The 24,439-nt window shown below is 46.3% G+C and overlaps 1 protein-coding gene across 6 annotated transcripts in view; it reads right to left on the bottom strand.

Annotated features, from left to right (window-relative positions):
* nckap1 (NCK-associated protein 1) overlaps positions 1-24,439 on the bottom strand; it is a 37,894-nt gene that overhangs the window by 1,099 nt on the left and 12,356 nt on the right. For 4 of the 6 annotated variants that reach the window (XM_031586387.2, XM_031586390.2, XM_031586400.2 and 1 more), the window contains 23 exons: positions 24,290-24,338; positions 23,032-23,188; positions 22,747-22,803; positions 22,523-22,619; positions 22,151-22,257; positions 21,574-21,706; positions 21,095-21,176; positions 20,457-20,515; positions 17,584-17,729; positions 17,102-17,234; positions 14,799-14,918; positions 12,828-12,967; positions 12,022-12,153; positions 10,530-10,748; positions 10,166-10,296; positions 8,638-8,735; positions 6,925-7,018; positions 6,366-6,448; positions 6,069-6,149; positions 5,618-5,711; positions 4,677-4,808; positions 4,380-4,489; positions 532-621 (listed from right to left, as the gene is read on the bottom strand). In XM_031586387.2, the coding sequence (XP_031442247.1) occupies positions 532-621; positions 4,380-4,489; positions 4,677-4,808; positions 5,618-5,711; positions 6,069-6,149; positions 6,366-6,448; positions 6,925-7,018; positions 8,638-8,735; positions 10,166-10,296; positions 10,530-10,748; positions 12,022-12,153; positions 12,828-12,967; positions 14,799-14,918; positions 17,102-17,234; positions 17,584-17,729; positions 20,457-20,515; positions 21,095-21,176; positions 21,574-21,706; positions 22,151-22,257; positions 22,523-22,619; positions 22,747-22,803; positions 23,032-23,188; positions 24,290-24,338 (2,544 nt within the window). The remainder of the gene's footprint in view (positions 1-531; positions 622-4,379; positions 4,490-4,676; positions 4,809-5,617; positions 5,712-6,068; positions 6,150-6,365; positions 6,449-6,924; positions 7,019-8,637; positions 8,736-10,165; positions 10,297-10,529; positions 10,749-12,021; positions 12,154-12,827; positions 12,968-14,798; positions 14,919-17,101; positions 17,235-17,583; positions 17,730-20,456; positions 20,516-21,094; positions 21,177-21,573; positions 21,707-22,150; positions 22,258-22,522; positions 22,620-22,746; positions 22,804-23,031; positions 23,189-24,289; positions 24,339-24,439) is intronic. The other 2 variants (XM_012834041.3, XM_012834043.3) reach the window with 1 other exon arrangement.

Below are 24,439 nucleotides of genomic sequence, written 5' to 3'. Positions count from 1 at the left end.
CTGGCGCACGGCTGAGGAGCCGTTGGTCCTGTTGGAGATAAAGACGGCTCTTCCTTTCCATTACGGAGTGCAGCACTCGCAGTGCAGACTGCTGGGGATTACTCTTCAAAGACGCCCCAAAAAACCCACAGACAAATCCCCACACAAGCTCTCCAAAGCACAGATGCATACGCATGACTGCATACGCACAAGTCCAATGCTGATCACATCTTACATCAAGTTTTTTTTTTTTCTTTCTTTCTTTTTGTGTCAGAGCTGCACACTTCTAGACAGGCTTCTAACTTTGAAAAAACTGAATATGAACCCCCACACCACAAATCACCACAGAGAGAAAACTTTTCCTCTGTTGCTCAAGTGCAGAGTACACGTCAGATACTTCTTAACAGTAGTTTTTATAGATCATTATAATTTTATATTAAGGGAAGTTCTCCATGTTTCTCCTATGAGTTGAGGTCAAATGAAAGAGAGAGGGAGGGAGTAGAAGGTTTGGAGAGGAAATGCCTGTGTGTCCTGCCTGCTGGAGTGACTCACCATATCAAGGAGCAAGTACACCGATTCCCTGTTCCTCGTTGTGGTCTTATCGGTCTCCTGGCCGATCTTCAGTAGACTGGAGGAGGCCAACTGAGAGGGGAAACAACACCACCACGTCAACGAGATGTTTCACACACACGCACACGCACACGCACACGCACACGCACACGCACACACACACACACACACACACACACACACACACACACACACACACACACACACACACAAAAGCAATAAAAGTGTTGTGGTTTGACCACTGAAGCATTAATTCAATTAAAGTCCTCCTGTGCCAGTTGTCACGGAAAGATAGGTGAATTATGGGTCCTCGGCCCTTTGTCCCACACCTGCTTTGGTAATCCCGGGCTGGTCACACGGGGAAACAGCTACCGCACAATTGACTGCAATTCAGTCATGAAACGCTCTTCACAGAAGTTCCCAGGCTTGTACAAAGCAAGTTGTTATACTCGACTACTGGCCATAGCACGCCAAGGGTTCTGTGCTTACAATCCAAGTGGTGGCCATGTTAGCTCAAAACATGGAGTGTATGAAGTGTCAAATATATTGGGAAAATATATGAAGACAGACAGATTCGTCTCAGGTTTGGACACTAGCCACGCTTGCTGACGACCGAAAAAAAAACTACAGACCACTGCAGACATCTGTAGATAGGCCCCCCAAAGACAATCACCTCTCTACACAGCTGCCAAGACAGAACAGGAATAAAATGCGTGCGTCCTTTACATACCTTGCTAGCTAGCAAGCTTCAGTTGTCAATCTTTTTAAAAGGCTTAGAGAAAATGGTTGCTTTTGATGTCTTCCCGACATCTTGATATTTCAATGATTTCAATGATATTTACCTCAGCACACACTTGCTGGCGGCCTGAGGTGTCTGAATGAGGGACTAGCGGAAGCACAGACCACAGGCCACAGTTGAGTGGGGTCCCTCCTCTGCATCTAAAGCAGCTTGCACACTGCCCCAACAAACGCCAACATTCTCCAACTAACGCCAACCTTCTAAAGTTGGCAGTTGTTGGCAGTAGTTGGTACCTGTCTTTAGAATGTCCAGTAAACCAACTGCCAGCTCCACACTGCTCAGACAGTAACAGACTTTTTCCAACTAGCTACTTATTTTTTCAATTGTGTGTTAAGATGGATGAGGTTGATACCTAGATTAACGTTTGTATGTCAAAACATATTTGGAAAACAAGTCATTTGTATAGAACAATAGACCATTATACAGTCGTATGAAAAAGTTCGAGCACCCCTGATAATTTCCATTATTTTTATTTATTAATTGTTGGGCGTTTGGATCAGCAACTTCTTTGTCATTTATATAATACTTCATGGACAAAGTATTATTTCAGCAGTTAAATAAGGTTTATTGGATAAACAGAAAATATGCCATATGCATCTTAACAAAATTAGACAGGTGCATACATTTGGACCCCCCACCAAATTTTACTGTGGGCAGCAAGTGTTTTTCTTGGAATGCTGTGTTCTTTTGCCGCCATGCATAACGCCTTGTTGTGACCAAATAGCTCAATCTCTCTCTCATCAGTCCACAGCACTTTGTTTTTAAATGATTCTAGCTTGTTCAAATGTGCTTTTGTATAGCTCAAGGGAGCTTGTTTGTGGCGTGTGTCCAGAAATGGCTTCTTCCGCATCACTCTCTCATACAGCTGTTCTTTGTGCAAGGTGCGCTGAATTGTTGAGCGATGCACTTTGGAGGTGGTCTGATGGTAGTCTTTGACCATTCTGACCAATTTTTGCCTTTGCCTGCAATATTTTCTTGTCCTGCCACTTCTGGCCTTAACAAGAACTGTGCCTGTGGCTTTCCATTTCTTGATTACATTCCTCACAGTGGAAACTGACAACTGAAACCTCTGGGATAACTTTTTGTAGCCTTCCCCTAAAACACAAAGCTAAACAATCTTTGTTTTCAGATCATTTGACAGTTGTTTTGAGGCCCCCATGATGCCACTCTTCAGAGGAGATTCAAAGAGAAGCACAACTTGCAATTGGCTACCTTAAATACTTTTTCTAATGATTGGATGCACCGTTCTATAGAAATGAAGGCTTAACAAGCTAATCAGACTAATTATGTGTTGCAATTATTCAGTATTGAGTAGTTACAGGTATTCAAAACAGCAAAATGATTAGGGTGCCTAAATATTTGCACAGCCTATTTTTCACATTTGATTTCATTTCACACAACTAAACACTGCTACACTAAATATCTTTGTCTGGAAAACACCCCAGTACTCAGTGTTAACTAGAAAATGAACAATATACCACTGTGATCTTTTTTTGGTGAAGACAGAGTAAATTATCATGCAGCCTCAGAGGGGTGCCAAAACGTTTTCATACAACAGTATGTAAAAGCAGGCGGCGTGCATATTAATATTTCGAAAACCAACGCGGTAAGTGGAACGAAGTGGGAGTGGCTGATAGCTAACATAAGTGCAAATATTAATATTTAGAAACACGTTTTCTTGCAGTGTTTAAACGAGTCGTAGAAGTTGAAATAGACAAATATATGTCTAAAAAATTGTTCGTTTGGGGAAGCTAGTACATAACGTTAATCTATAAATAGACTTAGGATGTCGTGTTTTTAACAAACTGGCTGATAACCATCATAACTTCGACATCCAAGAGAGCTCGAGGATGTTATGCACGCAAGTCGTGCCTAGTTGTCAAGGTAATGAGCTGTCAGAATGTTGGAGTTCGTTGGAAATGGCTCTACATTGGTCAGACATTCTCCAACTTTACCCGATCGCCAACATTCTCCAACTAACACCAACTGCCGGCGCACACTGAACCGACTGTTGGTGTTTGTTGGCGTTAGTTGGAGAATCTTGGCATTTGTCGGGGCAGTGTGCAAGCTGCTTAAAAGCTCAACCAAAGGGGACTGGAGATCGTATATGAGGCTAAACATTTGGTGCCATGCTCCTGCTGCTGGTGGATAGAGAGCGTTTGTATAGGCGTGAAGACCAATGCTATTTCAGAAATGATAAAGTGGTTCACTCTGATCTCTGTAGACAGGACTCAGTAAAATGGTCTTTGCCAACGTTGGTTGATGGCCAGGGTTGTCAGAGTGGGGGAGCAGTGGAATGGATCAACCAGTGGATCAACCATCAACCAATGGATCAACTCAATGGATGGGCCTCAATAGTGGCCTTCTCATCTCCCCCGAAGAGCTCAACCAAAGTGGGACCCACAGACAGTACTCTATGCCGGCCCAATATTTGGGGCCCTGCACATGTGTTGTGATGCCCTGCTGATCATGTGGATGGAGGTGAAGATCAGAGCTCCATCAGACACCTTCACGTGAACACAACCTAGTGGCAGCGCGGCTAGTTAGCGTTCTCCACTGCCGATGTCTGACTGTGCAAGCTAAGCAGACTGTCCCTGCATGATTTGGAGAGGCCTTTTCTTTTTCCTAGAACACGATTTATGTGCAAAAATGTGCTTCGAGGCAGCTGTTAAAAGATGATTCTCTTACAGCCTGAAACAGACCACAACTCCACAGGCTAGTCTGTGTGTTTTTGTGTGACCATTTTAGATTGACATGCCCCTGACAGTTTGCCTTTTGAAGACAAACATTTGCATTCTACACAAATAACCACACAAATAAATTGTGAGGCCTTCCCACGCCACTTCAGGACAAAGTGGAAGGGCTAGTGCAAAAGCACATAAAAAAAAACAAATGTTTATTGTGATGCAAATATGATTTATAAATGCGAAGAAAATGCAACAAATTATTGTTGCGGGAGAGAGATAGAGAAAGAGAGAGAGAGACAGAGAGATAGAGATAGAGAGAGAGAGAGAGAAAAACAAAAACTCACAGCAAGGAATTCTTTCAGTCGGTCCTCGATGCTACCCTTGTGGATGGTGAAGAGGGCAGCAGCTATTTGGTTGATGGCCTTAGCCAGACAGTGAATATTGTTGCAGTGACCTACAAGATGATTATGAGATGGTTAAAAATAAGTTGTTTCGGAAAGCTCTGGATACAACACACCAGGCCTGTGCATTTATTCATTTGTCACACATACACATACATGTATACACACTGCATACACACGTTGACAGTTATTACACTGGTTATACAAATGCTAAATATATGTGGATGCTAAAACAGGTACCTTCGATGGCGGGGCTGTACTGGGACATGACGTTGCTCGCCAAGGTAGGCAAGGACACGGCCACAAAGACCATGAGCAGGCAGGCGATCTTGTACTCCTCCTCTGGACTGATGTTCTCTATGATTGGCACAACTGGGTAAGTTACAGGGGTTGAAGCTTAGCGTTCATTACTTTGACATGACACGGAGATCAAGCAAAAACAAAAACGCAACTAGCGGGGGACCTACTGGGCTCCTCGGGGGCGAGAGAAGCCAAGAAAAACGGTAGCACTGGCCAACAATTAAGTCGTATTTGTGTTAACAGACCCAACACTGGGAAGAGTGATTCAATTAAACCAGTGCTGGAGACTGTGTGCTGTTTTGACAGCAAACATTCAAGCGTTATCGTGGGGATGCAAGAGAAATATATACATGGGCGAAAAGCCCATCCGCCCCCAAGCCCTTTGATGGTGGCGCTGTAGTGTAATGATGTTTTCTCTTCGGAGCGAGATGGAGCCCAGATATGGCCGAGACCGAAGTGGACACCACAGTGTGGGAAAAGGCCAGGAGGAGTGGACATTCTGCTACTCCTCCATAAACAGCACTGTCTGCCAGGCTGTTTAAGTAGCAAATTCCGACCGGCGTTTTGATAAGTTCAGCTGGAGTTTTGATTCATTTAGTCATAGCCCAAGTATGAGTCATGCAGAGAAGAGAGGACAAAAACCCATCTATCCTTGCTGGCCATCCAGATGAACACTTTCCACAGTGGAATTCATTAAATAACACACCACTGACATCATTTTTTGACACCCACTGACTGTCGTCTGACTGATTAAGACAATAAGATTACATATCTTTAGTCTTCCTCCTTTACGCTTTGGTGTTAGGAGTGTAAACACAGGGGCGATGATGGCCAAAGTGACTGGGCCTTGAGCCTGTGGGCCTAGAGTCTGTGGTTCTTACCAGATTTCTGAGAGGAGAGCGCCACCACCAGTGCGGGGTCGATCTCACAGGGCAGGCCGGCAGCAGACGAGAGCTCGTACACGTTCATGGCCACCTGGGGGACGAGAGAGAGAAGAGGAGAGGAAGGGAAAGAAAAAAGGGGATGAGAGAGGAGAGGAGTTGAGATGAGAAGAGAGGAGAGAGAGAGCGGAAAGAGAGAGAGAGAAGAGGACAGGAGGGGAGAGGAGAGCAGAGGAAAGAGGGAGGAAGGGAGAGGAGAGAGAGAGGAGAGCAGAAGAAAGAGGGAGGAAGGGAGAGGAGAGGAGAGGAGGGGAGAGAGAGGAGGGTGGGCATTAGAGCGGGTGGGAAAGAGGCACACACAGATCCAAGTCATTTCCTCGTGCCACCATCCGTGACAGGCCTCCCACCGCCTGGTTTCGAGGGAGGCAAGAAGCAGACGGCTGTCTCCTACCTTCATGTCCGTCTCCCGGGGAATGTGGTCCTTGAAGTCCTCCACTGAGCTCACCAGGAAAGGAATGTGACAGGACAGCACCTGGGAGAGAGAAAGAGAGAGAGTGTGTGAGAGAGGAGGCTGAGCTTACAACCCACCAAAGCTTGCTTAGAGAATGACGACATGCTACCCAAACCCTTAATTTAAATGCCCAAAGATGGTAAGAAAAAAAAGCCATCTTTGAAGGAGAGACAAGCGGGATGAAGTCATGTGACACAAGGGTGTTGGGTGATAGTGCGGAGGTGAGGGGAAACGTACGTCTCGGAGAGCCTCTTGAGCCAGTGAACGGAATGAGAGGATGACTCCAATGATAGTCATTCGTTTCAGGACGCTGTCGACCGCTGGAACAGGAACCAAGTGCAGACCAACAGAGGGAGAGAAAGAGAGAGAGAAAAAGAGAGAGAAAAGTCACGCTTACACAATCACACAACCTTGTGGGTGAGCTGACTGTTCCTTGTCCTCTGACAAACCTCTCGAATGACCGCTAACTCGATGGCGGTCATGCACTTGTTTGCTTTTCAGAGGCAGCAGGTTTTTAACAGCAGCCATGAGAGAAACCACGAGAGTCCCACCCCCACAGCCACCCCCCCCCACCCCACCCCCACCACCACCCTCCAATCCCCTGGCAGCGGCAGCACCAGAGGGGAGCGACCTATGTGTTTTTCTACTGGCCACCAAAGCGGTCCTGCAACTCTGCTAATCGACTGTTTGGCCTGCTGAGCCACACAGGACACCAGCCCAACGTGGCCAGAGGGAAGAGCGGGACCTCAAGACCTCAAAACCCCAAAACCAGGGCGCCGGCGGGCGCAGCACCCACATGAGAGCTTCTTGAACAGGGCGGCCATCTGCTCAGGCTTGTCGAAGCTGGTCCGCATCTGGGTTAGCACCTCCACGTTCTCCACCACCAGTTTCTGGGGGAGAAAAAAGGGAAAGGGAAGAGATTTGGGACAAAAAGAGGGCTTGTGAGTTCAGCTGTGCATTGGGGAAGAAACTACAGTAGATCCAAACCTGTGCAACCCCAACCTATATAAGTCCATGGCTTTCCCCTATACACACACACACACACACACACACACACACAGAGGAAGAAGCAATCATGACCACCAGATGCTCCTATTATTCTGCAACAAAAAATAAATAAAATAAAAAGTCAATTAATTCTGTGTAATTGTTACAGTAGAGACGTTTTGGCAAAAAGAGGGCTTTTGTCAGAGGCCCTGAAACCAGTGGATTTTGTGTGTGTGTGTGTGTGTGTGTGTGTGTGTCATTTGCTCCCACCTCCAGTGCTTTGAGAAAAAAATATGTTCCACGTCAAGTCATCTGATGAACATGGCATGAAGTGTGGACTCAAATCGAATTTGATTAAAAAAAACGACTAATGTTTCAGGCCACAGCTGATTGTGGATCAGATAGGAAACTTTATTTTCTTACGCAAATTGCTTTCAGATGGGGGTGAGCTTTGCATGTGAGCATCACTGAACGGAGCCAAGAGCCTTTTTTCTATCACACACACACACACACACACACACACACACACACACACACACACACAATCAGCTCCTTCGCCTCGGGGGGGACGAAAAAACTATTATAACTATACAAGACCATTTCAAGCACATTCATAATCCGTGTCAAACGCTTGTTATGTTCTAGGGTTGTTCATGTGTTATGGCTGACATTCATCTGTTGTTATGACGTTCATATGTGAATGGTCTTCAGGAAAGCCCTCCACGACAAATATCATTGTCTTTTCTCCAACACTAAAGAAACAAGCTCTTTGGCCCTGCTGAGGACTTCTACATTTCGCAATCTGAGTATTTAGTGTAAACAGTACTACATGTGGGGAGAAAAAAACAAAAACTAAATTTCCTGCCTTAGTCCTTTCCATCACACCAAATTAGTAGGAGTTAGGGAGAACACAGTCCAAACCCAGTTACCAGTAAGTACCTCACACGGGCCCTGGGAATCACCTCATTAAGAAGTAATACGCAAAAAAACAAAACAAAAGATTCCAACATAATTGCTCTCAGGCCGTTTCCCGGCTAACAGTGTGTTACTGGAAGCTCCCACTGCCTCGGCTTGCCAACAGCCAGAGCCAAGTGAGTGTGTGTGCCCTGTGACCTACAGCAGTGACCTTTTGACCTCTAACACTCATATTCCTGCAATGACAGTAGAGAGGTGTTGATATATGTTTCTGGGGCCAGCCTGTCTGATTCTGTAATGTACAGAATGGCCACATCCAAGGCAGACTCATACTAGGGAGTTGTGTTACACAAATTGATGTCCTTTGGCTTCATGCAGGAGAGTTAAATAAGGGAAAAGTCCAAGGTGCTCTAATGAGCAGCTACATTTGAAAAATCCAATTTGGTATGTTGAGTGTTGTCAAATGAAACAGCCCGTTTGTAATAAAAAAAATTCACTTTTAAATTAAACACCACACTGAATGTCTTCCCTTCCCACTTAGTACTCTAACAGTGATGCTTTTTGCCCAGTAAGCCGCTGCCCTGACCTATGACCCCCAACCACTCACCTTGAGCTCAGCCACCTGGGAGGAGATGTGCCACATGAGGCTCTCGCTGAGGAACTTCATTCCGTATGGCCCCAGCAGCTCTGACAGCGACCGCATCTCTGAGGAACACAACGACAGACAGACAGAGGGACGGACAGACTTTTTTCAAAAGGGAATTTGATGTCTTAATGTAGTCCAAGAATCCCATTTACACGATCACACAACCATATCGTCACCTTCCTAAAATAATTGCCTGAGTCATTTTTCCAGGTTTTTCAGAAAACACAAAAAACTTAACCAAAAATTGAATATATGATATTTATTGATAATTTCACTCAAAAAGGTTATGACAAAAGATGACTTTTGATATACTAATAACAACGTATGTCAAATATGTAACACAAGAGGAATAAATTACATTTTTGAACATGCCTTTGTGAAGCAATTTTAAACCTCAACTCTGTCAACAAAAAAGCTTGTAAAATTGCCTAAGTCATCTAGAAAAGCTTGTAAAATTGCCTTAGTCATATTGTCTTTTGAGTTAGGCAAAATAAAACTGCCAGTCACACTCTTGACATAGGCCATTATAATAAAGGGGTAGAATCACATGATCTGTTCAACTGAAGATGTAGGCGATTTGACCAGATGTGTCCAATATCATGAGGAGGTGACGATATTTGTTTGCGTTAGTCATAAGACCTATAAATGTATTTGTGTAGATGTCTCTCAAGGCCTCTCTGGGAGTTTTCATATATTGGACAACAGAGTAAAATACTTCAATCTTGATTACTTGACTTTGACTGAGCCAACCAAAGATCAGAGAATGATCTTACAGGGGTCATTGTAGTAAAAACAGCACACCCGTCACTGGCAACATAATCATACCCAACAATCTGAGATTACACTCCCAACCGTGAGAGGCAAGAGGCCATCACATCTGTTACCCCTTTTCCACCAAGGCAGTGCCTAATGTCAAACCGGGTTTTAGCGATTCGAAAGCCAAAGAACCAGGTTCCAGAGCGGCACCAAATCTTTGCTGGTTGAGAACCAAGAACCGGTGAAGTCAGGAGCAGGGGGTGGGATTATCATGACCAACCAGACCAACTGAAACTTTGTGACCAACTTAAAAAAACCAGCTGTTTAGCGAGCTACTCATTTCTTACATCAAAGTTATGTTACTACAGTGACATCATTCTCTGATCTTTGGTGGGCTCAGTCAGTCATAGTCATGTAATCAAGGTCCGAATACTGAAAAATTAGTGGCTATGCTTGCTTTGGGTAATGTTAGCTGACCAACAGCTAGCTATCTATCAGTGTTACATTGTAAATGGATGATGTAGTCCACCACAGTTGTTATTGTGCTTCGCACTAGCGTTGCTGGGAATCCGATGACGTAATGTAGCTCTATGGTGGCGCTCTAGACCGTGGAAAGTCAAACCAGTTCTTAGAAATTCTTTGCAAGTTAAACCAACTCCAGACCAGCACTAGCACCATCCCAGAACTAGGCCCCGGTTGGCATTGGTGGGAAAGGGGCGGCGAGGACACTCACCAGATATATCAGAGTACTCCTCTGCGTTGAAGGTCAGTTCATTTTCTGTAGGGAGGTTGACAAAGGCCTTCATTGCTGGAAAGTAGGCTATGTGTCCATTGCTCACTTGTCGCAGTAGTGTTTCCAGATACCTGTAAGATACAGAAAGAAGTGTGTTGAGTAACATACTGTAGGATAACACAATTCCGTGACCAAAATGTTTCCTCTAAAACAGCTCATGACACAGAGTAACTGTTAAGTTGAAAAGTTACCAGTTAGTGTAAATGACCATCAACACCATTACATCAACTTATAGAAAGACATCCTCTGTACCAGTTCTCAATCCTGCTTCTAATTCAGTGCCCCTCTCGAGGCCCTCACTGACCAGTTTGTGTAGAGGCTTGTGATGGTGGGTTCTCCGTGGCTGTCCAGGTGCTGGGTCTGCTGCAGCAGCACGTTGTTGAAGACACGGGTGATGTCGATCTGCACGTAGTTCTCCACCGACTGGAGCACCGTCATGTAGGCCCGCACGCTGGTCAGCAGCTCCGAGGGCTTGGCGATCTCCTGCGTGGCCTGGTTGTACATGGTCATGCCTACGATGGACCTGAAAGGGTCATCAGAGAAGAACACAACGATGACGACATCTGGTCATATGTCAGTTAGGTCAAAATGGAGGAGTTTGAGGGCAATGGGATTCTAGCGGAGCGTTCTGACAATGGGCTACATTAGACTTGAGAACTTTTCCACTCTGGGTTAATTGTTTGGCGGTAATGGTGGTGACGATGGTAGCAGCGGTGGTGCTTGGACCGCGGTGCTTCCATCATCAAACATGACCGCCGTAAAAACAAAAAAAAGGGAACAGTCTTTTTACACTCTGACCGGCTATTAAGGCTGTTTACTCCAAAACAAAACACGGCGCTTACTTCGGTTTGCCCTCGTCTCTGTTGCGTCCCGACACGCTGGGAACCAAATGGCAGTAAAAGTTTTATCCTTCCCTGACCTGGACCTGACGTGGCACAGGGCAGAGTGGGTGAGAGCAGCGCTAATAGGAGCCCCCTCTCATCACCGGGAGAGGGCGGCCATTTTGGGGGGTTCACAGCCTGGGAAGCGCAGGGCCCGGCCAAGGCACCCGCGTCAGAGCCTCGACTCCCACAGTGGAAAATACCTGTTATTCCTCAGGCCCCGATGTTTATTTAGTTGGATGGGGCTTGAATCTGGACCCGCGTCAAGAATCGTTCTAACCCAAACTTCGTCCGCTGGACCAATAAATCACACAAAATCAAATAATAAACCCGCGAGGGCCTCTATTTTCTATTTTATTTTCCCCCCAATTTTTAGTTTAATTAATAGGCGGGCAGAGAATTGGATGACAGTTTTCCCTGACATGAAAGGAAAACTTCCCCTCCCATCTGTTAGCTCATCAGTTGATTGATATCATGGGAGATTGTGTGATTATGTGCGGTGTGTGTGTGTTTGCGTGTATGTGTGTTTGCGTGTGCGTGTGTGTGTGTGTTTGCTTGCGTGTGTGTGTGTGTGTGTGTGTGTGTGTGTGTGTGTGTGTGTGTGTGAGAGAGAAAGCAAGAGCAAAAGACACAAGAGTTTATGCTCCTGTGCAGAGGCCTTTCAAACTGATCGCACAGCAGATAAGAGCTGAAGGGACAGAAATAGAAGAGAGTGAAAGAAGATGATGGGCAAGAGTGTGAGAGAGAGAAATGGAAAAATGCTTCATTACGGGGAGAAAGGAAGAGACAGACTCACAGAGAGAGAGAGCCGTTTTAAAATAAGCTGCCAGTAAGTGACTGTTTGTGGCCGTGTGTGTGTGTGTGTGTGTGTGTGTGTGTGTGTGTGTGTGTGTGTGTGTGTGTGGCCGAACTTACTTGGTGAAGCGGATCTCCAGGTGGGAGGTGAGGTACTCCCGTGGGGTGAACGTGTGCTCCCACACCACCATGTTGGGCACGTAGTTGATGGAGAAGCACAGCTCCGACAGAGCAGTGTGCAGCTTGTCCAAGCTGGAGGGGGTAGGAGACACACACACACACACACACACACACAGACACACACACACACAGACAGACACACACACACACACACACACAGAAACAGACACAGAAGCAGGTATTTAGAAACTCATTTCCTCCAGATTAAAGTGGTGGATCAGTGTCCAGGCAGACAGCTTAACCTCCAATATACCACTGCCAATGTTTTTCTTTTTGGCACAGACCGACACCACCTCCACACTGCTGCTGCTGCTGCTGTTGTTCAGACCTGCATTTACTGTACTAGGGCCAGAGTTAGCGTCATATCCAATTTATACGATATAAGATGTCTTTGCATGAGGGCTAGAAATGATATTAAAACACGTGATGGCTAGACAGCAGGCCTAGGAGTCTGGACTGGTAGGTCAGTAACAGGAGGGTGGTCTGTACACAAACGTGCAACCTGCAGATGTACTTGCACATCTCAAATGGATGATGTGAAACAATTCTTTAAGGGAGGGTTAACGCTGGGATTGATACTTTACAGATATACAAAACTAAAGTTACATCTTATCTCAAGCCAGAAAGTTTGCCACATCAACTAAGTCAAGTTAAGTCAGAGGACAAAACAGCATAGTCCTCAATGCTGGTGGACTCTGGACACAGTGGTCTGCACTGGTCAGTAGCAGTGTCGCTGGAGAACTTACTTGGTGACCAGGAGCCGGTTCTTCCTCATGCTCTCTACGCCGGGCTTCTCGCGCTCGGGCTCGCCTTTCTTCCCCGTCTGCTTTTTGGACTTCTTGTTCACGGCCTGACTGATGGTTTTGGCACAATGTTTTGGCAGGAGCTGCACACAGGGAGGAAGAGGGGAAATCCTTTCTTAACACCCATAAACCAATAAGGAATGAGGTGACAAAACGCCTCGCCTGTCCTACAGAAACGCTAATGCCAACAGGAGCCGAGTGTGAAGGGGGAGCGCTGGGGGGGGGGGCGGGGTTCGGTAATCGCTGTCGTAAAAACGCTGAGATATCCCGCCCCAGAGACGAGTAATGTCAGTGCTGGAGGCCGCGTCACGACATCATAAAAACACAGGACTGGACGCTTTCCCCCAGCAGCTCGGGTGTGTACATCCCAACTGTCTCCACTCTAGCTGCTTACAGTCGGTAATGGTATCGTTACAACAGAATAAAACATAGACCGGTTTAGTTCCTGTGTAAGACTCTACACCAGTGTTTCTCAACCTGGTGGGTCGTGACCGAATCACTCTGAATGGGTCGCGGAGTGTGTGTTCCTTCAGAACTTTAATGACTTTTGTAGAAAATATATGACCCAGTAGCTTTTATTTTGAAATGGGGAAAGCAGAGTCTTTGCAGTTCTCATGCCTCAGTCACAAAGGCAAAAGGGAGCTCTCAGAAAGAGACAGAAGGTTTTTTGCGTGAGCGGCAGATGCATGGCCTACTGTATGAGACTCCCAAGTGTGGGCTGGAGTGGTGCTGTAACCGGCGGGGAGAGCTTCTACTCACTAGCTGTCTACGGGGATGCCACTGGTGAGCTCGTTGAATCTCTGGGTTAGAATTCCTAATTCCAGTAGAAAAGCAAAACGCTGAACAAATCACGATTGTTATGTTGCTGGGTAACATATTTTCTTGTCATTTGCGGTTAGTGTTATCTGATGTCAGACTTTTGCAGGTAATGTGACAATTCTTGTGTAGCAGCCTGCTTAATTACTGAAGGACATTGATCTCCCAATTATCTGGGTTAAGTCCCCATGGATCCCCAAGAACAAGAACAATGCATTTCTATCAGGCATAGTAAGGACTTGATCAAAGGGTCAAATGTGGGTAAGAGGGCAGCAACTAGCAATCACTGCTTAGAAACCATTTTTTTTTTAATAAAAGTGTCATCCTTCCAAACATTTAAATAATGATAAGCAAACTCATGATCTAAACACCTTGTTTGCATGGTCTTCAAAAATCATTTTTGCACATCCAATTATAACACACTGCAGTATTTAAGGGTGGTGACACAAAGGTTTTTGTGAATCTAAGAAGTTAGTCCAGACCCAAAAACAACTAAATAATTTACTTCACTGTCTGTTCATGACAAAATTAGCTTATAAAATGAATTAGTTATTAAACAGTAAATGGGCCTAATGCTGAACAGCTGGACGACTCTAAACAAACTCAACGTGTGCAAACAAGCTTTTGGTTTAATCCGAAAGAGGTAAGATGGCATAATTAGGCCTACTAATAATATAATAACTCAGGCAATTCAGTCTTGCTACGGAGAGGAACACTTCATCTTTTTAACGCTTCCTAAAAAAACCCTTGAGCGAGGGCAGTAGCTTCACCGCTCAAACGTTTCGAGTTGTTAATGGGTTAATTGTGTGAGGCTGCCCATCCTGTTCTGGTGCTCCCACGCAACCACTCCGCTCCCATGCTAAGTGAGCTCATCTCTTAGGACATGGGTTTCTTATAAACATGCAAAGCAATTACGTCATGTGGTTGTACCCTTTGTAATGCAGATCAGAGAAGAAGAAGAAAAAAAAAAAAAGAAGCGTTGGCAACTATTCTAGACACTGTCAGTTAGAAATTCAAGCTCTACGATGAGTAGTGTGTAAGTGTTGGGGAACAGATGAGGGTTATCTGTGCTCGTCCTCGTGTCCTGCGCTGTCTCACCTGGTCACTGAGCGTGCACTGCTCTGTGCAGATGTCCGTGATAAGGTTGCGTGCCTGCTTGGCCATCTCGTCCAGGAACATGTTGCACAGGGACAGGCTGCGATCGCCAATGTGGTGCCGCTGTTGAAGACACAACACACACACACTTAAGTCAGCACAAAGCTAGGTCTTTGGAGGTCAGACATTGTGTGGTTGCTGCTGCCACTTGTCCCCAGAGGGCTCATGGCTGCAGCAGGCTGGCCTGTGGCAGAGTGTGGCAGAGTGTGGCGTGGCAGGTCTGTCTGAAGGGCTGTTTGTGACCTGCCAGCGCCAGACAGGACAAGCGAGCCTCTTTGTGAGACACACAGGCTTCCTTTGCAGGCCCCCGCCGAGCAAACAGAACTAACTCTCAAAAATGACTAATGCAAAACAAGTTTGCCCCTGTGAGAGGGAGAGAGAGAGAGAGGGAGGGAGAGAGAGAGAGAGCACAGAGAGACAGAGAGAAAGTGTCATTCACGTTGAGTGTGGTGTTTGTGTGTCCCTTGGAAAAGCTCCACAGATGGGAGAGGCAACCCTTTCTTCATTCACGGAGGAGGAGATGAACACTGACGGTTAGTTAGAGCATCGGCGATCGGGTTGCGTGTGCGCCGAGGGCCAGCGCTTAGAAATGCCACTCCGAGCCCCGGCTGTGTACTCGCACACAGCAGAATGCAATTACCGCCCTTTGTCATTTGGACATTACTCAAATGGCATCATACCTTCAAACAGTGACCCCGCAAAAACAATATATATTTAAAAAAATCAACCGCTGATTTCCCCATTTTGTCTTGTCTTGAAAATTGACGGTCGAGGCCCCCCGGAAAATAACGTATCTATTTAAGCCGATGCCAATACTGACCTTTGCTGAAGCTGCCGTGATCTTTTTACTGTTACTATAAACCGCTGTAAAAAGTTTTTCTGTGCAAAGGGATGGAAATATTCTTGGAAACTTTTAGTGCTTTTCCAACATAAATATAGCTTGCAGCTGTTCAAAGCTGCGTGTAGTGGACATAGGAAGAGGAACATTTCAGAGACATGCTGAGAGAGGGAGTTTCATGTTTGAATAAGGGAAATCCAAGCCTTCTATGGCTCAATAAATCTCTTTTATTCCTCTAAGTGCTCTCAGACAGCTCCATGCAAAGGCTCTCCTTTGACCAGGGGAGCACACCCACATAAGAACTCTCATTGTGCCACTTTATTTTGGGGGGACCATTTTGTCGACCAATTAGATACAAAAATACGGGGTTATTTACCGAAAAATTAAACGGGATATTGGAGAGGGGGAGGGGGAGGAGGAGGAGGGGGCAGGCATGGGTATTTTGCAGGAACAAACACTTCATGAATGCACCTGGCGTATTTCAGCCGGCCGAACAGGAATCTGTTGTGTGGCATGTGTGTGCAGCCGGGGGCTTCTACCTCCCCTCTGGTCCGGGGAGGAGGGGGTGGAGTGGCGAGGAGGTCAGGGGGGTAGGGCTGCTAGTAGCACCAGTGTATGGTTCAATTACAAATTTAATAAATCATGCTTTTCAGCGTCTGGCCTTCCGTACACATCCTGATACATGGACCGCAGCGCACGCCGGGGGTAAAGGGGTGGGGGTGGGGGGGTTTGCACCGTTTTCCAAATTCTCTGTGTGACTCCATCCTGCCCGCTCACAAGGGCCCTCCTGCTTGGCCCTGCTGAATCTTTGGGTGAGAGGAAACCTACTTTCCCAGCATTCAGCAGCACCACACACACACACACACACACACACACACACACACACACAGGAGCTACACTGGCTAAATTCACTGGGGCATGTCTTAAATCATTAACCTGGAGGGATCCCCGCCCCCACCTTGTCTTTGTCGTTGTTGATTTTAAGTGCACTCTTAAAGGGCACCCTTGTGAGCAACCCAACTAGACAGTAAATAAATATGTTCTCCTGATCTAAATGACTTGCAGTGGTCATGGGTGTTGAAACACTGTGTAAGTGCACTCTTAAAGAGAGTCTGCTACGAGTGGCTACAAACTGATTTAAAAAACACTTCAGCCTTACTCTAAAACAACACCAAACCTCCCCAAAATGTTAATGTTATTTTTCTTATGTTGGCCACAGGAAACGTTCCCCTTCCGTGACACTGGTCCCGAGTGTACATGTGTGTGTGTGTGTGTAGATTTGTGTGTGTGTAAGTAACAGCATGTGTATGTGTGTGAGAGTGATTCTGTGTCTGTATGTATATGTGAATCTATGCGTGTGTGTGTGTGTGTGTGTGTGTGTGTATATGTGTGTATGTGTCTGACTCACCTCCTCTGGGCAGAGCTCGTGGGTGCAGCTCATGAAGTGTGTGCAGAGCAGGGGGAAGGAGATGGAGTAGCGGGACTGAGACGGCAACTCCAAGCACTGCTGGAACATCTTCTCAAACGCACGACTGTAAAAGCTATCAGAGGAAACCCCAAAGACACGGACAGACAGAGGAAGACAGATAGATTAAGAGGCCGAGGGCAAGAGAGAGAGAAAGAAAGAAAGAAAGAAAGAAAGAAAGAAAGAAAGAGTCGTGAGCTGCCAGTACATTCAGCTGTCTGGTACATTCATATCTTATCTGTCCAGACTACACGCCAAAAGCCAGAGCCCTCCAAACAAACACTCCTAACAGACAGTTGCTAAGGGAGCTTCTGGGAATGTGATATGGAGGGTTGGGAGGTTTTTCTGAAACCAATTAAGACAGGGGGATTTACCGTAAAATGTTTTTATTTGACAGGAGGACGGACGTGCGGGGAGCTCCTTACCAGAAGATGGAGAGGTCGGAGGTTTCCACTAGCATCTCCACCAGCGAGTCCACCATCTTAGTGTGGAAGATGATGGTGTTGAGCATCTTGCCCAGTTCCCGGTGGTCGGCGAGTCCCAGCGAGGCCTTGGAGACGCTGGTGTAGGCCTGCGAAACACCGAAACATGCACCGTTAGCAATGTCACCGCGGTAACCGAGTCAAGGGGCCAAATTTGCACCCGTGAACTCTAGGAGGGCTTCATAAGACAAAAGCAAGAAACAACAAAAAAAACATGTTATTATCTGGCCCAGACTCCACCAGGAGAAAACCTCAAGCAATAAAGAGAATGTGATCCAAATGGAAATTGGACTTTGGGGGTTGGAGGCAAACGTGTGGTTTGATGCTCCACCATATCGTTAACTTCTGAGGAAATTTTTCTGGGAAGTATTCGTTTTTTTAACTTGATACTGTTGATTCAGACAATGGCCAAGCTACAAAGTTTCCTTCCCCGAGACGTGGGATAAAACGAAGACAGTATGCTAAACAGACTCGCTTTGGTGTTGCAGGCCGAAACAGCACTTTGAAGTGAGGTACGTTAGAGGGGCACGACCACCGCTACACAGCTACACACTGCCCCTACCATCAGCTACACACTGCCCCTACCATCCCCTCAGAGTGGGTTTTCTGGGCTGACAAACAGCTGCTCAGGCCTGCACAATCCGTGACCTTGGAGAATCTGACGAAGATTCTGAAAATACGGCATTGAAATGCCTTTTAAATAAAAAAATTTAAAAAGCTCCCTTTGGAAGTGCAGATCGCTACGCGAGTGTGAGAGAATGCTGTGAAAGCGTTGTCTTTTTTTTGAAGCGCGGCCGTCTCGGCTCTCATCATCTCAAGCGCTGCCAAGTCAAAGAGCAGCCCGTGCCAGGATGGCACCACACGCCACATAAAGACATTCAGCAGGTGCTAAACTCACAAAGCCACCGGCTCAGAAGTCAAGGGCAGGACAATAAACATACCAGAAGGCATTGAAGTCAAATTAAGAGTGAAGGAAAAGGAGAGCGCTGAAATACATGGCATATTTTTAGACCGCCGCCCTTCTCACTCAAAATTTTGGCTCTGTCAGCCAGCCCTTTAAGCCTGAGGAAAGCCTTCACTCGGATCGACAGACTCACGTTGAATGAACTGAGAGAACTTAGGGGGCCGCTGCCATCATCCCTCTCCGAGATGACAGTTTGACTAAACGAGAAGCGCAAACGCACGCACCAAAAAAAAAAAAAAAACATTTCCATGGCAAAACATCTCCAAAAAACAAAAACAGAGCAGGATTCTTGAGCCGCGACGACGGTTTCCATGGGGTTATGTCTCCGAGAGGCGCTCTGAGGAGAATATGAATGTGTGTCTTCCGACCCGAGCGTGGTTGTGTAACAGATAAAGATTCTGCTCCGATCCAAACATGTGGATTTAATGGCGGCTGGTTCCAATATGTGGTGGTGGGAGGGGTGGGGGGGGGGGGGGGGGGGGGGACAACAGACATTTGACATTTAACTTCAGTCTTATTTTTAGGACGTAACAAAAGAAATGAAAAATGTATGGCACCCATAGCTGCGTGCTGACACACACATGTGCGCACTCATGTCAGCTGCTCCATAACCAGCTGTTTAAATACTTCCTGAATTTGCTCTGTCCCAGCAAACAGTGAATGCATAGCGAGCACATGCAGCGAATAAACGTTTGCGCTTTTCGCCAGATTTGTGTCTACGCCGTGTGTCCCCACAAAAGAGGGGTAAAACAGAAAAAAAGGATGGTTCCGGCTGTGAAAGAGCGAAACTGGTCGAGGAAGCTTTTGGGACTTGAGAAAATAGTTGTTCAGCTGTAGATCAGTTCCCATTGCATGCATGGCAGATTTTCTCCTCTCTCTGTACCTCCCTTCCGCCCCCTTCTGCCCCCCCAACCACCTACCCCACCACCACTCTCTCCAACCATCCCTACTTCTCGTTTGCCTCCAGTCCCCACTGAAAACCCAAACTGCGGAATCTCTTCGGAACTGAGCAGAGTGGGGTGGGGCAGGGCGGGACAGGATGGGATGGGGTGGGCGGCCGCACCCACGGAGATCAAACGCTGGAAGTGAAACGGGCGTGGCGCTTCAGGACCGCGCTGTGGGCACGCTCTGCCGGACGCAGAAACGGGTCACGAGGAGCGCAGTGGGTCTCTCTGGCATCGCCAGAACGCCGCTGCCGCTAGCCCAGTTCCGAAAGCCAGGTCCGAGCCAGTACCGCACTCCACAATAATGCGACGCTTGTGCTCAGTCTGGGTTGCGATTAAAAGGCTGAGGCAACGGTTTAAATAATCAGACGCGGGCCTTCAAAAAGGGCTAACATTCCCTGTGGTTCTTTCGCTCCAAATTGTTTTTCGGCCCAAAGCCCTGCCTGTCCTCGGAATGATCCTCCATATTAATATGTTGTTTTTCCAAGACCAAGAGAGGAAACTCCCCGTCCCGTCCAGACTCGACTCTCCCTTCATCCGTCGTGACAAGCCTTGCGTACACGACCGAAAAAACAAAACCTCTTTCTGACAGGCATTTGTCACTCCTGACGAGGGCCATGTGTCTTCTCGTGTTGAAGAACATCTTTTCCCCATTAAAACCTCAGGGGGAAATTCATCTTTCTGAGGCCACACTGAGCACACTCTGGCCCGGAGAACTGAGAGCTGGCAGGACTCATACACTGAAGGCCGTGGCCTGGTCACAGTGTGGTGCGGTGTGGTCTGGACTGGGGAATGGGGTGACAATCGGGGCAGTTGAGGGCCGAGGGGAAAGGGGACACCAGCAACACCATCTTGCCCACATGGGGGCCTTTCACCTAAAGTCAGGGCTCAGGTTCCTCGTGGCTTACCTGCAATCTGAACCAGTCCAGCCGCATGCCCCTGAAATCAAACACCTCTCCATCCTCCACTGGAAGAGAAGGGACGTAAGAGACAGAAAGGGAAAGAGAGGGAGAGAGAGAGAGAGAGAGAGATAGACACAGAGAGAGAGGGTTACATGGAGGTTACAACTTAACACGCTGTTGCTAACTGGCAACAGTTGCACTTAAAAAGGCCTATACACTGATTTTTTTTAATTCCAGTTCACTTTATGTTAAATTAGCATGCAAAGGCAAATTGAAGACATGTTAACATCACAGCAAAATTGGGATTAACAATGTGTGATTAATAGACATTTAATTAATGTTTCTGTCCCAAGACAGAAGAGCTAAGCTTAATATCATTTAATTAGACTTTTAAACTAACATGGGGGTAGAATGTTTCCAATTATATATACACATGTTCAAAATTGAGGGAAGGGCCGATATATGCTTGAGAGACAAAAACAAACAACAAAGAGATATGAAGGGAGATATATAAAAGAAAAATTCTAATAGTACAAGAAAAAAGATGGCAAGAGAGAGAGAAAGAAAGAAAGAAAAAAATAAAGAGAGAAAGAAAGAAAAATGAGTAAGTAGTCAAGTGAAGTGAGAGATAAAAGAGTAAGTACCTTGCTTCACACTGAGGGAGGTCATGGTGTTCACAAAGGAGGACATGATGATGGACTCATCTTCGGGACAGACAGACAGGTTCTGGAAGGCAAGCAGGGGGGACAAACACATCAGACCGTGACCCCAGTGGTCTCTCCACATGAGGGCTAATCAGCAACATTCACTAATATCTCACAGTATGCATCCTATATACAGCAAGGGCAGACACAAGTATTAAAAGCCTTGGGCTCCATCTAGTGGCTAGGCCTGGTACAATCACCCAAACTCACTCAGCTTCCCTGACATAATTCCACAATAATCCAGCCTGGCTCAGCTAAATAAACAAACAAAAACACCCCCAGCATGTCAGAAACAGCCTTTGCCAGAGGCTAACATGCAGAGCGTATGGCTAAGCGTATGCGGCGAGCTTAAAAGCTGTAGCTACAAGCTTCCCACGAGCTCCCGTCCGTCTCGAGGACGAGGGGCATAAGACTCTCACCTGGACCAGTTCGTTCAGGACCACGGCATCGAACCCAGACAAGTACTGTACGTAGTATCGCTGCATGACGGGGCCATACTTGCGCACGTGGGCCCTGAGCTCCTCCATATAAAAGATCAACTCTGCAATGTGCCTGGGGACACAAACATACAGGTACACATTGAGCATGGATTCCTCGTCCAATGAAAAACTAAAAACTTTCTGAGAATGCAGGTTTTCCGACCGGGACTTCCTTTTCCCCCCCGACAACCAGACAGTTTATTACAATCATTAGTTCTGCCCCTTGGTTCAAGAATGGTACTGATTTAAAATGGACACGCAAGGCCAGATGGTTGTTACATAAACAATGGCGAGGTTCACTGCAGAAGCATTGTCACTTAGTGATGCTTCTGCCATGATGAATGTTTGTTTATCATCTGAAGAGTCTTTTCACTTCCATTTTGTATGTTCAATAGTTTTGTGTCGTCTTTTTTTGGTACAATCACAGGTGTATTCACAGGTGTCAGACTCAAGGCAGAGAGAGAGACAGAGAGAGACTGGGAGAGGAGAGAAAGATGGGAGGTCGCAGGATTCTTACTTATCAATAAAATCATCTGTGCTCTTCTTCTGGATGTTGTCCGCGTGCCTTAGTAGCCATATGATCTCATCCCGGGCAAAGGACAGAGCCATGAAAACAAACAGAGCCTAAGACAGACAGACACAGACACAGACACACACACACACACACACACACACACACACACACACACACACACACACACACACACACACACACACACACACACACACACACACACACACACACACAGAGAGAGAAAGAAAGAAAGAAAGAGAGTGAGCAAACAATTCCTTAGTCTCCTTCTCATCTATATACATCACACCAACTCAAACATAGCTCAGGCCCATTTCAAACGGCAGACAGGCCTAACAAACTGCAATATTATGATACCTTAGGGCCCAGCAGGCCAGGCTGATCGGCAAGCACCGTGGCCAACTCCTTCAAGGCCGACCTCAGGAACTTGCGGCGCTCTCGGTGCATGGAACCCCTTCAAGAGGCAATAATGCAAAACACGTTGGAGGAATATTTGACATTTGAAATTCAGGCGAAGTTTTTGTTTTAATTGGAGACGGTGTCTGTGTCCAGCTGGCAGAATGTACAACAGATGTACTTACGCATGAGAAACGGCTGATTCCTTGCACTCTCGGACGTCATTCACACGTTTGTTGTAGCTAGAGAAGAAAAACAGCAGATAACTAAAAACAACTGCAGCAATGCAAACCAGAGCATGTTTGTTTAGGACAAATAAAAGTTTGATTGATGGTGCTAGTCTCCCTGATCGAGTGACTGCTTATTGCTCTGCATTAGATGATGTGTAAGTGTGTGTGAGCAAGAGAGAGACAAAGACAGAAAAGTGTGTTTGTGTGTGCGTGAGAGAGAGTCCTTGCTCGAGACCTTACCCGCGGAGGTTGACAAAAAGGTCCTCGGCGGCCTTGTGGATGTGGAAGACCTCGTCTCTGAAGAGGCAGAGGCAGGTGCTGCTCTGCAGGGCCAGCTTCCACAGGCTGAGAGCTGCAGGGTCGTTGTTCAGAGTGACGTGGCACAGCAGGAACCCAACTGATGGACAGGAGACACACACACACACACACACACACACACACACACACACACAATGTCAACAGCAAATTAAATTGAGAAACTTTGTAATAAGTGATCAAGATGAGATAAGTTCCAGGTGATTTAGCATTTCTACGGTGCTATGTTTCATGTAAATGAACATGGAGGTGAAGGTGCCCATGGAGGTGTTTGTGCTTAGTAGTTTCTGAATAAAACCTCCTCCTTAACCCTAGATAGTTCTAGATAGAGCTTGTGTAGCGGCCGTGGAGATCTCGTGCGGGAGATAGTTTGGTGATACTATAGCCTGCATGGAGAATACCAAAAAAAAATCCTAGTATCTGTATACATGGCGAAATAAAGTTGAATTGAATTGAATTGATAACCCTCACAGCACCGTAAATAAAATCAGGTCAGGTCATCCCACTTCAAACAGAAAGCCACCAAGGTACCACAGAAGTCCAAATATCTAGTTATCTGATATCTAGAGGATTACCAAAGGTGATGCACCCTGATGACATATTTCAAACTCAAAGGCAGTCCAGGGGAGGTATTCCAAGTATGTGGTTTGGTGACAAGCCTGGGTAGGTTAACTCAGGTTGGTAAGTGGTAAACCTGGGTAGGTTAACTCAGGTTAGTAAGTGGTAAACCTGGGTAGGTTAACTCAGGTTAGTAAGTGGTAAACCTGGGTAGGTTAACTCAGGTTAGTAAGTGGTAAACCTGGGTAGGTTAACTCAGGTTAGTAAGTGGTAAACCTGGGTAGGTTAACTCAGGTTAGTAAGTGGTAAACCTGGGTAGGTTAACTCAGGTTAGTAAGTGGTAAACCTGGGTAGGTTAACTCAGGTTAGTAAGTGGTAAACCTGGGTAGGTTAACTCAGGTTAGAAAGTGGTAAACCTGGGTAGGTTAACTCAGGTTAGTAAGTGGTAAACCTCCTAATAGCAGATCCCTATGACTCTGTTTTGCTAGGAAATTGAAGCCATTGGGCTTCAATTAGGAGGTCTAGCTCATCCTTAGAGTTAACTTAGCCAGGTTTGTCACTAAACTCCCTATTTGGAAATCCCCCCCCCCCCCAGGTCTGTCTCATCTCCAAGCCAAAAACTTACAAACAATCCACTTCTCCATGGCGTCCAAGGACAGGTATTCACAGGGCATCTACCAACACAACAGAGGAAAGTGTTCAGCTCATCTCACACAGACCTTCTAGGTTTAGCTCATCATTGTGTTTGTGTGTGTGTGTGTATGTGTGTGTGTGT

This window comes from Clupea harengus, chromosome 2 (assembly GCF_900700415.2).
Source record: "Clupea harengus chromosome 2, Ch_v2.0.2, whole genome shotgun sequence".
NCBI lineage: Eukaryota > Metazoa > Chordata > Actinopteri > Clupeiformes > Clupeidae > Clupea > Clupea harengus.
The sequence above is the reverse complement of the archived record's forward strand: the minus strand, read 5'-3'. Positions and strand labels throughout refer to the sequence as shown.